This window comes from Lemur catta, chromosome 13, assembly GCF_020740605.2.
Source record: "Lemur catta isolate mLemCat1 chromosome 13, mLemCat1.pri, whole genome shotgun sequence".
Taxonomy (NCBI): Eukaryota; Metazoa; Chordata; class Mammalia; order Primates; family Lemuridae; genus Lemur; species Lemur catta.
The window spans coordinates 70,563,258-70,578,048 of record NC_059140.1 but is presented as its reverse complement, the minus strand read 5'-3'; the positions used below and the strand labels follow the sequence as shown (position 1 = coordinate 70,578,048).

The 14,791-nt window shown below is 44.1% G+C and overlaps 1 protein-coding gene across 2 annotated transcripts in view; it reads right to left on the bottom strand.

Annotated features, from left to right (window-relative positions):
- DCLK1 (doublecortin like kinase 1) overlaps positions 1-13,578 on the bottom strand; it is a 307,997-nt gene extending 294,419 nt beyond the window's left edge. Inside the window, exons 1-2 of one of the 2 annotated variants that reach the window (XM_045567186.1) lie at positions 13,345-13,578; positions 8,345-8,739 (exon numbers count right to left, since the gene is read on the bottom strand). In XM_045567186.1, the coding sequence (XP_045423142.1) occupies positions 8,345-8,720 (376 nt within the window). In that variant the 5' untranslated portion in view covers positions 8,721-8,739; positions 13,345-13,578. The remainder of the gene's footprint in view (positions 1-8,344; positions 8,740-13,344) is intronic. The other variant, XM_045567187.1, reaches the window with a different exon arrangement.
- Between the last annotated feature and the right edge of the window lie 1,213 nt (positions 13,579-14,791).

The following is a 14,791-nucleotide window of genomic DNA, read 5'->3' as shown; positions in this document are numbered from 1 at the left end:
TTGAGCCTACCTCCCATATACCATAATAGATAAAATAAGAAGGGGAACAGGTTTGGACTAGGTGGTAAGGAAGGAAATTAATTTGGCTGTGCACATACTGAATTTGAAGTTCCTAGGAGCCAACTAGTTGGAGATTTCCAGCAAGCAGTTAAAAATGAAGGTCTGATGGTGAGATCTCGACATTAGCGTCTCAATGGGACAGCAGGGAAGATAAGGATTCCCAACAGATCACTGGTTTGGCCAGCAGGAGACCACGCATGGCTCCATAATGGCCACTTCGGGTGAGCAGTGATGCTGGTTTGCTTTCATTCAATCATCCTCTCTTCTTTCTTCCCATGATATTTATTGAGTACCTGCAACTATCATGCTAAGCTATGAGGACTCCAATGGCTCCCTGACTTGCAGAGACTTAAATGTAAAATAAATAAGTATATTACAGGGTAATGAAGCTAACTAAGGAGCTGAAGTATGGTTGGAAGTTGAGAAAGTAAAGACAGAAAATACAGATATCTCTTTTCGTGGAAGAGCTTTGGGGTGGAGAGGTCAGGAAGACCAAGGCAAGAATTGTTTAGACTGTGGGAGACTCAATCTAAACAATTGCTCCCACAGTCTGAGGAGGGCGAGCATTGAGAAGCTATGGGTAGAACAGGTCATCTGCATGTTTGTCACGTAGCAGAGCTATCCTAACATAGACCACCTTACCTGCAATCCTCAGCTCTGCCCCGTAAGTACCAACATATGCCTTATCACAGGGCACACTGAGGCACAATGATATAGGTCGGTTGCTCTAGGTCACTTAGCTAATAAAGGTAAAGCCCAGATTCAAATGCTGGTGGTCAGACTCCAGGGCCCGTGCTCCGAGCCAGGATGCTACATCGCCTCAGAAGAGGGAACCCACCTTACCCTGAGACAGGAGATAAGGGAAGCCCAGAGATGGGGTAACACAAGAGAGAGCAGCTGGGCTGCAGGGCTGAGTATACCAACGGGTAAGAGAAGACAAGGCCAGAGGACGAGGCAGGGGTGGGTGTCAAATTCCTGAGAAGAGCACATTAAAGACTCTGGGCTGTATTCTTTAAGTAAACCGGAGAGCCGTTATTAAGCAAAGGTACGGCACAAAGTGGCTTGTCTGTGGCCAGGTTTACAGGCAGGCAAACTGGTTTGAAGACTACTGTATAGCACATGTGGGTCCAAAAGGAGCTGATATAAGTTGTAATGAGAATGGAAAAGCAGGGGCAAATGCAAGGATACCATAAAGAAAAGAAAAACTAAGATATGTATTTTTAGCTTAGGAACCTATTGTAAGAGTACAGGAAAAAGACAAGAATCAAACAGTAGAAAAAACAGTTACTATTTAATTTTTATACTTTTTTGCATATTTCAAAATTTTCTACAATGCTCACCGTAGAAAAATGTATCCCTCGTTCATCACAAGAAGTACCTCTTATTAAACAGTAATGAGGACTTGAAAGCTGTAACAATGGTGATGGAGAGGAGGGGATAAATTGGAGAGATATCTTAAGCAGAACAACAGAATTTGGTAACAGCTTAGATTTGAGGGAGTAAGAGAGGGAGAAGTCAAGGATGATAAGTTAGGTGGTATCTTAGTCCCTCTGGCCTGCTATAACAAAATACCATAACCTGAGTGGCTTATAAACAACAAACATTTATTGCTAACAGCTCCAGAGGCTGGGAAGTCCAAGATCAAGGCACCATTATTAATATCCAGTGTCTGGTGAGGGTTTCCTTCCTCACACATGGTGGCTTCACACTGTATCCTCACAGGGTGGAAGGGGCAGAGCAGTTCTGAGGGGCATCTTATATAAAGCAATTAATCTCATTCATGAGGGGTCCACCCTTACGATGTAATCACCTCCTAAAGCCCTCTCCTCTTGACATATCACATTAGTGATTAAGTTCCAACATGTGAATTTTAGGGGGTCACAAACATTAGTATCATAGCAGGTGATGACACCTTTAATAAGATCTGAACACAAGAGGAGGAATGAATTCTAGAAAATGGAAAAGAATGAGTTCACATTTATATATGTTGAGTTTGAAAGGACTAAGGATGAGAGTATCTGACAAATACATCAAGGTAGTTGGAGCGTAGAAGAAAAGATATGATTTGGGAGCAACAGGTCTTAGAAGAGTGGTTACAATAATGGGAGTTGAAGAGATCACAGTAGATGATCCAAAGATAGGAAAATGGAGGACATCCAGGTTTTAAAATGTAGCAAGTAAGAGGGAAATAGAAAATCACCATTAGAACACTATAGTAATAACTGCTATTATGCAAGATTCACCAATAAATGCCAAAATTCATAGGCAAAAGCTTAAGGAGAAATAAGATATTTACATAGCCTCAAAGTTTCTCCCCACAATATTAATTACAAAGGTGAAAATCATAACTTTAGAGAAACAATACCTGGCAGACACTACCTTAACCAACTGCTCACGGATAACCAATAAAACATATCAACATCATGTACCCCCTGAAATGATGCCCTGAGAAGGACACAACATCACTGCTGTGGAATTCTTGCCCAAAATGCATAACATCAATCTAATGATCAGAAAAACCCAGATTAAAGGATGTTCTACAAAATAACTGACCAGTATTCTTTAAAACTGTCAAAGCCATTAAGGACAAGAAAAGATGGAAAAACTATCACAGCTGTTGAAGGGGACATGCCAACTAAATGCAATGTGTGATTCCGGAACAAAAAAAGGACATCAGTGGGAAAAGTAATGAAAGCCAAATAAAACATATAGTTTAGCCACTGTACTGTACCAAAGTTAACGTGTTATTGAGAGTTTTGTTCATTGTACCTTGGTTGTGTGATGTTCCATTAAGGGAGGTTGGATGAAGGGTATACAGGAACTTCCTATCTCTGTGATACTTCTGTAAGTCCAAATTACTTTCAAAATAAAACATTAAAGAAATGAAGCAAGTAGCCCCCCAAAAAATAAGGTTGAACTAAATCCCTACATCACATATTATAACAATATGACTTTCTTTCAAATATTTTTTAATAAGAACATAAAAATACTACAAAAAGATTGGGAAAAATTGCTTTATGATCTCAGCATACAGAGGCTGAAAAACATGCCAAGAGGCATGAAAAACAACCCATAAATGAAAAGACGGATACATTTCATTATGTATTTTTCTTTTGTAAATCTACATGGCAAAAAAACACAATAAACAAAAGACCTCAACCTGGTAGAAAAATGATCAAAAGTTAAGGGGATACAATACCTAGAAAAAGAAATGCAAATGCCTTTTAAACATTTAAAAGGATGAAAATTAAAATTATAACAAAATATATATTTTGCTTTTCTTAATAGGTTGCCAAATGGCAAAACATTTGATAACAAACCATCCTGTTGAGGGTGTAGAGAAATAGCCACTCTCACGCATTACTGGTTGGTATGTAAACTGGAATCACCTCTATGGACAGGAATTTTGCAATAGCTCTTAAAAGTTGAGTGTTTGTACCTCTCTATCCAAAAACACTACTTCTAGGAATTTATCCTAAAGATATTCTCCTACATGAGTGGAAAACATATATGCAAAAATATTCATTGCAAAATTGTTTGCAGCAACAAAGAATTGCACACAACCTAAAAGTCCATTAATAAAAGGCTAGTAAAATAAATTATGGTACATTTGTATAGAGGAGTACTGAAATCAGTAGAAAGAACACGGTAGTTCCAGATGTACTGACATGAAAAGGCCTCCAAGATATATTGATAAGTATGCAAAGCAAGGTGCATAACTGTGAGCACAGAAAATTACTCCCTTATCTGTGGTTTCACCTTTCTCAGTTCCATAGTCAACTGTGGTCCAAAAATATTGAATGGAAAATTCCAGAAATAAATACTTCATAAGTTTTCAATTGCATGCTGTTTTGAGTAGTGTGATGAAATCTCTCACCATCTCGCTCCATCCTTTCTTCATCACAAGAAGAAGGATGATTACAGTACAATAAGATATTTTGAGAGAAAAAAAGAGCCCATATTTACATAACTATTTCGTTTTAAGAGGTGGAGTCTCACTATGTTGCCCAGCCTGAATTCACATAATTTTTATTACAGTATAGTGTTGTAATTGTTCCACTTTATTATTAGCTGTTGTTTTTAGTCTCTTACTGTGCCTAATTTACACATTAAACTTTATCATAGGTATGTATGAATAGGAAAAAACAGTATTTATGGGGTTTGTTACTATCTGCCATTTCAGGGATCCACTGGGGCTCTTGGAACGTGTCCTCCAAGGATAAGGGGGGGCTACTGCACACGTATATCCTTCACAGGCACTGCTATCTCTGAGCTCATCCTCAAAAAATCTAGTTAAAGTGATTACCTCTGGGAAATTTTAGAGAGAGCATGTTTTATAACTATTCAAAAATTAATTTTTAAAAATTCAATATAGCAGAGAGAGCCATAGAGGAAGCTAGTAACTTAGAGAAAAGAAAGTAGAGGATGACCCTCAGGGAAACAGGAAAAGATGGGTAATCCAGCAGCCATGGTAGGAGAGAGATTCCCTAACTGTGGGGTAAAGATGAGTTTATTCCTAAGAGGTGAATTCTGATGGGAACTTGGAAAAAGCCCTCATGAAAACTACAGCTGCAGAGCCAGGCAACATCCACCTCAGGTTGGTAAGGGGCCAAGGCATGCGTGAGAACAGAGGAATAACAGGGACTTGCCTCTAATAGTGCAGATCTGATAAACAAAGTAACTTATATATCCAGAAGATGACATATCTCCCTAGTTTTTAACCGAATGCTTAAGAGAAATGTCCCAGCCCTTTCATACCTATATTCACACAAGATGTTGAAAGGACAAATCAGTCAAGCAATGAATAGATCAATGCTCATGATTTACATTACATCTCTCTCCTAAGAGTTCAAAGGCTTTAAATGTTTTACCTTCATTTATCTTTCCAACATTTGCATACCCACCATAGAATATAAATGGTACAAAATTGGGGGAAATGAGGCCATGTCTCAAGATGAATCACTTGCAGAATTAGGCTTGCAATTCAACTTTCCTTATTAAGTATCATGATTTTTTTACAACATATTAAGGCCATTTTGACAGCAAACAAGAGCATCGCCTTTGGTATACTCTTAAATATATGTGTGTGTATATTCACATACATGCATAGGTAGATACACATACAATCACACATACACACATGTACACACTTACTCATACATATATTATTTGGGCTCATAACCAGCTCTATCAATGGGTTTAAACCACACTTGGGCATAATGATCAGTACATAATAATAAAACAGTGAAAGTGACCATGAGACTGTTATAAATAAAGAAATTCACATATATCATTGTAATTCAGAAATTTCAGTATGAGAACAAGTGAGAAAGAACAAACTTAAAAAAATAATTAGAAGTCAAATACACTTGTCACTGCACCCGCTAAGAGGATTTAATTTAAAACTCAAACATCATCACATTGGAAGGGGAAATGAAAAGCTAATAACATGCATTGACGTTTACATAAAATTAGTATGTAAAGTGAGAGATATGAGCCTAATGATGAATATGAAGCAACGGTTTGCATTTTAACAGACTAAGCAAAAATGTAATTGACAAAGAGGCCAATCTAAATGAATTTCCAGCTATTTAAACACTAAGTGCAGCTGCATGCTAATTGTCAGTGTTATGAATTAGAAAAAAAAAATCTGTTTAAACTGAAAATTCAAAAAATAAATGCAGCCAATATGTGAACTCACACACTGTACTGAAGTTACCATTCAATCATTCAGAAAGGGGTATTTTTTTCAAAAAAGTAATTTTTAAGCATCAGAATATTCATTCTGCAGTTACTTCATACTGATTCAGGAGAAAAGTATTTGGAGGCAAATGAAAATAATAAAGTGTTTCTGGAAGCAGCATCTTTCTTTCCTGGAATTAATTCAAGATTAAAAACATTTGTTTTCAAGAAGTTAATACAATAATATTTTATTTAAACGCTACTAATAGCAATGGGAACAACTTATGGTTGGTAGTTACCTTTACACTAAAATGTCTAACATTCTGCTATATGAAAAAATAATCCACTGTATTAAATCGAGCCACAAGAGTGCCTTTTGTAGGAGTTGAATTCATGGCACACAATATCTTAGTGGCAGTGGTGACCTCAGGCTCTGGCACCAGCCTTCATGGGTTCAAACCCTAACGCTACCATTTCTTGCTGGGTGAGTTCGAGCAGATCATTCAACCGCACTGTGCCTCATCTTAGTAGAAGGATAACGGTTCCTACCTCCCAGGACCATTGTGAGAATGAAATGTATTCATATATGCAAGGAACTCTGACCAGTGCCTGGCACATGCTCAATAAATGTGAGCTATCATCATCATTATCTTCAGTCAAAACAGCAGTCTCTCAGAGCTGGCACTATTTTGTGGTGAAAGATAAGGACAAAGAAGATGGTGGCAAGCGTGCCACAATCTTGCTGGTCCCTAGATGTGAAAGTACTCTCATCTGTCACCTCTCATACCTTCTCCTTGGTGGATGGGGGTTATGGGAATACCTCTGGCCACTTCTCAGTAAAGATCAGTTCTGGGTGGGAAACTGACTGAAGGACCCCTGCCCCCGGAGATGCTGCACAAGTGACTCTAGAACAGAGGGAGGCATCAACCCCGTAGCTGGCTTGGGACGTGCTCTGAGATCTTGGCATATTCTCCACATGATACCATCAGCCCTTAAAGGAATGGCTTGGTGACTGGGCATGCACCTGACTTTGCATCTGACCTTTATCCAGATCCCTTGGAATATACCACCAAGTGTTTTATAAATCCTTGTATTTTCCAAGGTCATGCAAAGGACAGGGCCTAGAAATCAAAGCTGATACACAAAGATTTCATGTTCGTTCTTCCTTATTAATTTACTGGAAGCTCCAACCCCTGAATAGAGGAAAAAAGGCCAAGTCTACAGGCATCTTGGCAGAGTGACAAGTCACCAAAAAGAAATGTGAATTCCCACAAAACAAACACACCAAGTCCAGGCTCCTGTGCATGTTCTGAAGTCCAGTCATACTGAGAACGGTCTGGCCTTCCTGCCAAGGAATAAAGACAAGGACAAAGGGAGAAGTCCTCGCCTTGAATCCCACACAGACTGGCTACAGAGCAGGACAAGAGGGCTCTGTCAGTGCGCAGTCAGGGGAGAGCAAACCCAGACTCCAAGGGGGCTGAAAGGGATGCTTCCAGCTACCTGCACAGGAGAGGGAGGGAATTACGAGGCATCCCGCCCGGACCCAACTAGACAACAGGGCCTGGGTGAACACATCTGGAGTAAAGAGGACCTAGGGCGAAACCCAGCTCTTCTGACACTAGGACCTTCCTTTCCTGTGCCCCTTGGTGCCACTGACTCCTTCACCAGGGCCATGAGTCCTAAATCTCAAAAAAAAAACCACTCTTCAAAGAGGATCTGCTATCCTCGTTCACACCTTAGCATACATTTAACCTCATTATTTTTCTCTAACTCGCTTTAATTCAATTATGAGTTCTAAGGTGATGAGAGGCTTTATGCCCTGTTCCAACAAGGGTCCATCCTAAGAAAAGTGTTGCCCAGAGGCAGTGAGGACCTACTCCGCTTGAATAAGATACCAGGCCTCATCTGTGAATCCAAAGCATGCTGTTTCCACATTAAATGTCTAAAGCAGATAATTACTACTAACCTAAACTGGACTTATAAAATAAACCGATTACTCCCTTCATATCCTCAAATATCATAGAAAGACAATAATCCTTTAAACTTAAAAGGAAGCATCACAGTGGAAAGGGCTGTCAGAAAAACTAATTTTGGGTCCAGTGTCACGACTATCTTACCATGTCCTTTGAATTTTCTGGGCCTCAGTGTGCAAAGATAAAATTAATGGGTTTGATGGCTATCTAAGGTTCCTTTCAAGTCTAAAATTTCATGATCCATTAGTCATTTTCAGTTCAAGTACTTTCAGACATCGTGATAGCAAAAGTTCAATTTGCATTTAGAAATGAATATGAACTATACGATTGGAGATACAAAAATGGACTTTTAAAATTAATGCAGCATGGGTGTGAAAAAGAAAATAGAGCATGCTGTAGAATTAGGCATTTTTCCCCTCAGGCCATTGTTATAAGCTACCTGACTAGTATCATTAATTTTTTTTCTCTTTTTGCACTACAGCACAGCAAAGGCAAACGTGTGAAACAAGGATGGTAGCCACAAGGCCGCACGCAAACTCTCAGAGGGGGAGTGGGAGAAGGTTACCACAGTGTGGACATCTGAGAAGGGAACCTGTGGGGTCACTTGGGGGTCATCCCATGGCGCTCACCTTCCACCAGTTGGTCCAGGCTGGAGATCTTCTTGAGCCCGTCGATGGTGTAGATGGTTCTCACTCCCTGGGGCAAATTCACGTTATCCGACAGAGTTCGGGTCAAATCAGCCAGCAGGGCCTCAAAGGATCGGAAGCGGTCCGGGGAGATGGCGTACACAATCCCTTTGAAGTACCGGTCTCCGTTTCGATAGAAACGCACCTTCTTGGCCTTCTTCTCGGAGCTGAGCGTCTGCAGCGTGCGCGTGCGGTAGAAGCTGCAGTGCGCGCTGTGCGTGGGGCTGGGCAGGCCGTTCACCCGCGAGCCGCGGCTGTACCTCTGCGCCTTATCCCGCTCGTCGAAGTGCTCCAGCTCCATGTCTCTGCCGAAGGACATGATGGACTTCCCGTCGGACCTGCGAGCCCCACAAACAAAAGCAGACACACACACACCGATGTTATTTTGAGACCGTGATTTCGAAGGCTCTGCTTCGCAACGGCTGTCATTGATGGCTTCTTTAATAGCAGTTAGAAAATGGGAGAGAAAGAAGGGGCGATCCCAGTGCAAACCACTTATTAATCAACCCCAGTTTTGCTGTAAACAACTCCTCTGTACACACTGCCTACAACGTAGCAGGCTGCAAGCAGATCTTATTTTCAGTGGTCACAACAGACTTTCAGAGTATTATCATCCCTCTGTACAGATGAAGCAACTGAGGCATAGAAAAACTTCACCTAAATGTCTTCAAGTAAACAAGTTAAGAACTGCTTTTGCCAGCAATTCCAACCCAGGTTTGCCTGACTCTGGAGCCCACCACTCCTTGCAGGGCACCCTACCTGGTGACAGGCAGAAAATGTGCTTTTGTATCATTATACAGGGAAAGACAAGTGGCCTTGGTGGCCCAGGAAAAAAAAAGAGAGGGCAGGCAGCATTTAACAGTCAGACTGCAAAAGCTTTACATAGCGTTTGTGCTCCCCACGGCCAGATGGAGAGCAAATTAAATCAATCCGTAGGTTGTACTGACTAAAGGAAGCCTTCCCAACTTATTCACATATTCAATATTTCTAAAAGCAAATGCATCATACCTCATGTATTTACATTTAGTGCTTCACATAAGTTGGGTTAAAAAAGAAGCAGAAGAAGAAAAAGGAGGAGAAGAAGAAGAACAAGAAGAAAGGAAAACATTTACTTCTTCTTTGGAGGACTCTTCCCTTCCTTCTGCTAAGGTTCTCACTATCTTTGTGGTTGAGAAAATCGAGGCTTAAAGATGGTGAAGTAGACTTGCCCCTATACTACCTGTGTAGCCCTGAGAAACCTACTTGATCAACATCTTTAAGCCTTGATTTCCTCAACCACAAAATAGAAATAAGAATAGTATCTACCTCATAGTTAATATTAACCATTAAATAAGTTAATGTACATGAAGCCCTTAGGATAGTGATAAGTATTAAGGATATGATAAGTATTAAGATTTTTTATCAATAAAATCTGCATTTCTCTTGCTGACCCTGGCACAAAATGAACTAGGGGAAACAGAGTCTTTCTCTTCTGGCAAGGGAGGCTCCTGGGTCCTCCTGATCTCCACCTCATGACCTTCCAAAAGATACACCTGCACCCCCACAGGCCCCATTTTTCCATTCTACTACTTTTCAGCAAGCCGCCTGCAGGATCCATTCATCCTTGCCAAGGGGTTGCTTGTGGTGTTGCCCCTTGAAGGGGGATCTGTGTTTTAACAGGACAATCTAGAAAGTGGAAAAACCTCTGCATTCAAAGGAATGAAATTTTAATGGCAAAATTTCAGGCACATTGAAATAAAATATAAGGAAAATGGAAAATCAGGGATAAGAACTTTACAAGTACTTCCCAAATCCCACCACCTAGATGATACCACCTTTCTGAAACTCAGCCAAAACTCACCGAAAGTACTGCTGCTGGTCCCTGACCTTTCTTTTACCCTCAATAAGCTGACTTCTGATCCATTCAGAGTGGCTAAAATTTCATGCCCCCAAGCACAGCTAGAGATTTGGTACTCCTGAAATGAAGTGGAAGAAACCAATATTTATTGAATGTCTGGCCTGTGCCTGACACTATTATTCATCAATTATTTGTTGTATAATATGCTAAAAATTCTCTTCTAGGCCTCATATTAATCTAACAAGGCAGGTGATATTATCAAGACTAGGGGTGGGTATGGAATTTATCCAGGGTCCCAAGGTTGTAACTGAGGGGTTTTGGATTTGAATCCAGATTTACTGTGACTCCAGAGCTGATGCCCTCCATCCCTAGCTCCCCTGACTGGCCCATCAGCAGCATAGAAAGCAGGGGTTTTTAAGGACCTCACTCCAAACTAGCTCAGTGACCTTGGGCAGGCCAGCTCACTGATCGACACCTTGTCTGAACACAGAGGGAGCAGTGGTCACCAGGCCTCTAATGTTCATGATTCTGTCTGCTCACGAGTCTAACGCTGACCCCATTGAGAGGCCTGGGGGTAGGGGGAGCAAGTGGAGTGTGATTTAAACCTAGAGTGATTATGAGTTTGGTGTATTATACCATATATAGGTAGCTATGAACTGGTTTCATTGATTTTGAAGTTAGGAAACTTTAAAACAATTATCACTTTGATATTTAATCCTGTAGGCATTAATTATTTAACAGAACCAATATTTTGCCCATGATATTGGTAACTGCTCCTACTATTTTATGTATATATTTTTAAAGTGAGCTCTCCTGTCTTCCAAAAGGGGTGTGTGTCTTGGAGATGGGGCAGAGGATACTGCCAGTACTCACACCAAACTCACAAAGCTCTTCCAAACTTTGTAAATTAGAAACGCCAAATTGGCTTTTGAAGGTTTTGTTTGATTTTTAAAGGCAGTGATCATTCTTCCTACCCTAGGGGTCTTGGGGCTTCCTCCTAAATTGATATAAACTTAAAGAAAACAAGCAGGGTTGAAACAAAGGATGGCACAGTTGTGTTACCAGAGAAAGTGCAAATCTACTTCTAAAGAGCTGTCAGCTATGCACAACTGGCAAAAGCCAAATAATTTGGCAATTGTTTGAATTCCCTAAAAGGAACAGGCTTTCAGTACCAAGAACTCCACACCAAATGAAAAATAAATAAATAAAAGAAAGAAAAGAACAATTTAAAATAGAGGAAAGTTTATTTATTTATTTTTTTTAACATACTTCCTCCAACTGGATCACACCTTCCTCCAAGGGCAGAGCCCCCATCTTTCACTTCTCTTCAATGAACCTGTCCAAAAGTGGGCAGTGATGTTGTCGACAAAGAAAAACCACACTCAAAGTCAGATCATTTTCAAGACTACAGCTACCACTAAATGAATGTCAAAAAACCACACTCCACACCCTAGTGTGTTCTGGTAATTATTTACAGCATCAAAATAGGTGCTCTTTCCCTGGCCTTGGCTGTCTCAGCTCTTCAGTTGGCTTAGTCATGCGTTTCAACCAAGAGCTCCTGAAAAAGATTCGCTGGCCTCCCCCAGGTTCACACTTTCTGCACAGGAAGCCTGCTAGAACACACAGCCCCATGTTCATGGACCATAAGTGGCCAAGGGCCTGGGTACACATGTGCAGTGGCACCAAAAGCAAAGCCACAGGGACTCAGCCACAGAGACCACAGACCCTGGGTGGGGAAGAAGGGGTACTGGCTTTTCCTATATCAGAGCTTTTCCTATAAATACTGCCATGCCAGGAAACCAACATCCATGATTGTTCTTGGTGGGATTTCTCACCATTTGGAGGAAGCTCTGTTCACCCACATGGGTTCTTGTTTCAGAAATTTACAAACACCCACCCCAAGAAAAATAATTGTCGCAAACGCCACCACATCTAAACAGATGCTGGACCTGGAAGTCCCAGGGCATATTTTAGCAGTGGGATTAGGATTCAGGTAGATGCACAGGCGTGAAATAAAAGGCATACACATACCTTCCAGGTGTGTGCACCCCCACAGACGTAGATGTCACAGGGTGTGTGCATATCTTTTATAATTTTCTTCCATATGACCTCTCTTAAAATCCCTTCTGACCCGCATCCATGTGACATTTCATAGTTAAAACGCTGTCCTACTTTCCTTTCCCACTGAAAGGCAATATATTTGGGAACAGTCATAAAACGTATTCATGGAACACCCTGCAGTGTGGCTGCTGAACGCGTGTGCACCGTAACCTGGACACACATTCTCAGGTGCGGCGGAGAGGGAACCGGTTTGAATGAAACCTTTCATCTGCTCTACCACCGACAAGCATGTCCTTGCCAAATACAAAAGCAATTCTGCACAAACCTGGATTTCAAAAGCAGCCTCTTTTGTGGGGCAATGCGGGGCTGTGCGTGCACTCCCACTAGCAGGAAAATGCCATTTCCTCTCCGCGTGCTTTCAGCACTGCAGGTACTAATTCGAACACGAAGCAGCCTGGCTGTCCCCGAAGGAACTTGAGACCCTGCAAACCCGCTTGCAACACCCACGCTGCAGCCACCACCATGCCCAATCACCCCCATCCTCAAGCACACACCACCCGCCCGGGCACACGGGAAGGCACACACACAATAAGAGGCCGGGCCCGCCACTCCTTCTAGGCTCAGGCTAGACTTGGTCCTCGCTCCGCAGCCAGTTCCGACAATGACAAGCACCTCTCCCGGCTTCTCCGCCCTGGCTCTCCGTATCCACTAACAACGCGGCGAAAAGCCTGGGGGCCCGCTCGCCCGACTCCCGGTCTGAAGCCCGGTGGCACCAGACAAAAGAGGCAGGTGCCAGCAGCCCGGGGTCCGCCCGAACGCAACGCCCCCAGGGCTGGCCCGGCAGGGCAGCCGCCTTTCGAGGAACGGCGGGCGGGGCGGCGGCGGCCGAGCTGGGCGCCCGCCCTGCCCTCGGCGCCCCGCGGCTGCGGGCGGAGCGGGCGCTGCGGGGCCCCCGGGCCCCGCGGCTGCGGGCGGAGCGGGCGCTGCGGGGCCCCCGGGCCGCCCTCCCCGCAGCTCCCTTCCCCAGCGAAGGCAAACCACGCACCGGTCCGCGGAGAGATGCCGCCGGGGGTCTTTGTGGCCGCGATCGGGGCCGCCTCCTGGTGCTGTCCTCGCCGGGCTGGGCGCGGCCGGGGCTGCGGGGCTGCGGGCTGGGCGCGGCGGCGGGGCCGGGCTGGGCGGCGGCAGCTGCTGGAGCGCGGGCGTCTCGGCTGCGGCCACTAGTGCAGGGATGTGCCGTGGCCCGTCCTCATTGAAATGCGGCGCTTCGCACAGCCTCACTCCAGCCTCTCGCTCCGGAGGAGGGCGGCGGCGGCGGTGGCGGGCGCGCTCCCTTATCTGGTCTCACTCGCTCGCGGCCCTCCCTCCTCCTCCTCCGCGTGCGCGCCCGTCTCGCCCCACCCGCCACGGCTGCGCCCCGGGCCCTCCCCCTCCCCGCGCCCCGCTCCCCGCTCCCGCCGCAGGGACCTCAGAGCATCTAGCTCGGCTACACCCCCAAACCCCCCTTAATCCCCAGAAGTGGACGTCTGGGGTTGGGGGCAGATCGGATGGTGGCCCTGGGGACCGAGGAAGAGAACGTGGACAGGACTGAGTCTGAGCCAGGACAGGGCCGAGAGGTGAGGCCCCCACCTTCAGGGGAGGCAAGAGAAACAGGACTTCCTCTCCTCCAACCCACACCCACACCCTTTGATGTGACCTCATAGTCTGCCACCATTCCCAGGGTATGGAAGCCAGTGGATCACTCTTTCATCATTCTCGTCCAGGATCCATCCACGGAGTGCCACCAGGGAGGACGAGCCCCGGACCCTCCCAAGCACTCTGGTGGTTCCCTCAGCGCCCCTTCATTGGGAAGGGCCAGATCTGCTCACGGATCCCACCCATCACCCCCACTCGCCCCCAAGATGTGAGTCACCCTTGAAACACTGACCTCTGCTTAGAGCCAAGTATCTTACAACAGGCCCTTGAGAACTTAAGGGCCAGGTTTCGCTACTGGACACTTCGTGGCTGCCAAGGCTGGGTCGGCGGTGGAAAGCCCCATGAGCTCACACAAGCCTTGTCTCCCAGGACAGGAATGTTCTCAGAGCCCAGGCTGTTCACAGCTTCCATCAGTTTTTGCACAAAAGTCCAGGGAGTGGGAGCAGCTCCAGATTCCTGTGAAACCTTAGCTTGGCTCAGTATGCAGCCTGAATTTTGGTGCAGTTAATCCCCTGACTTTCAGTCCTGTCACCTGGGACATGTATTTGTCCCAAATATGCATACATATACAAATGCACACGTGTTTTTCTCTCTTCCTGAGCCCATAGCTTTCAATGGAAAATCAGAATTCTATTTTTCTCCTGCCCACTGAGCCCAGTTATGTGTTTGATTACTTATTATTGATAAGTGCTATTCTGAAATACTTTCAAAGTATCATGTAAATACTAAATAATTACCATTTGTTTTAAAATGCAGCTCAAATGAGATGCATGTTACAAATTCAACAAGTGATGCAA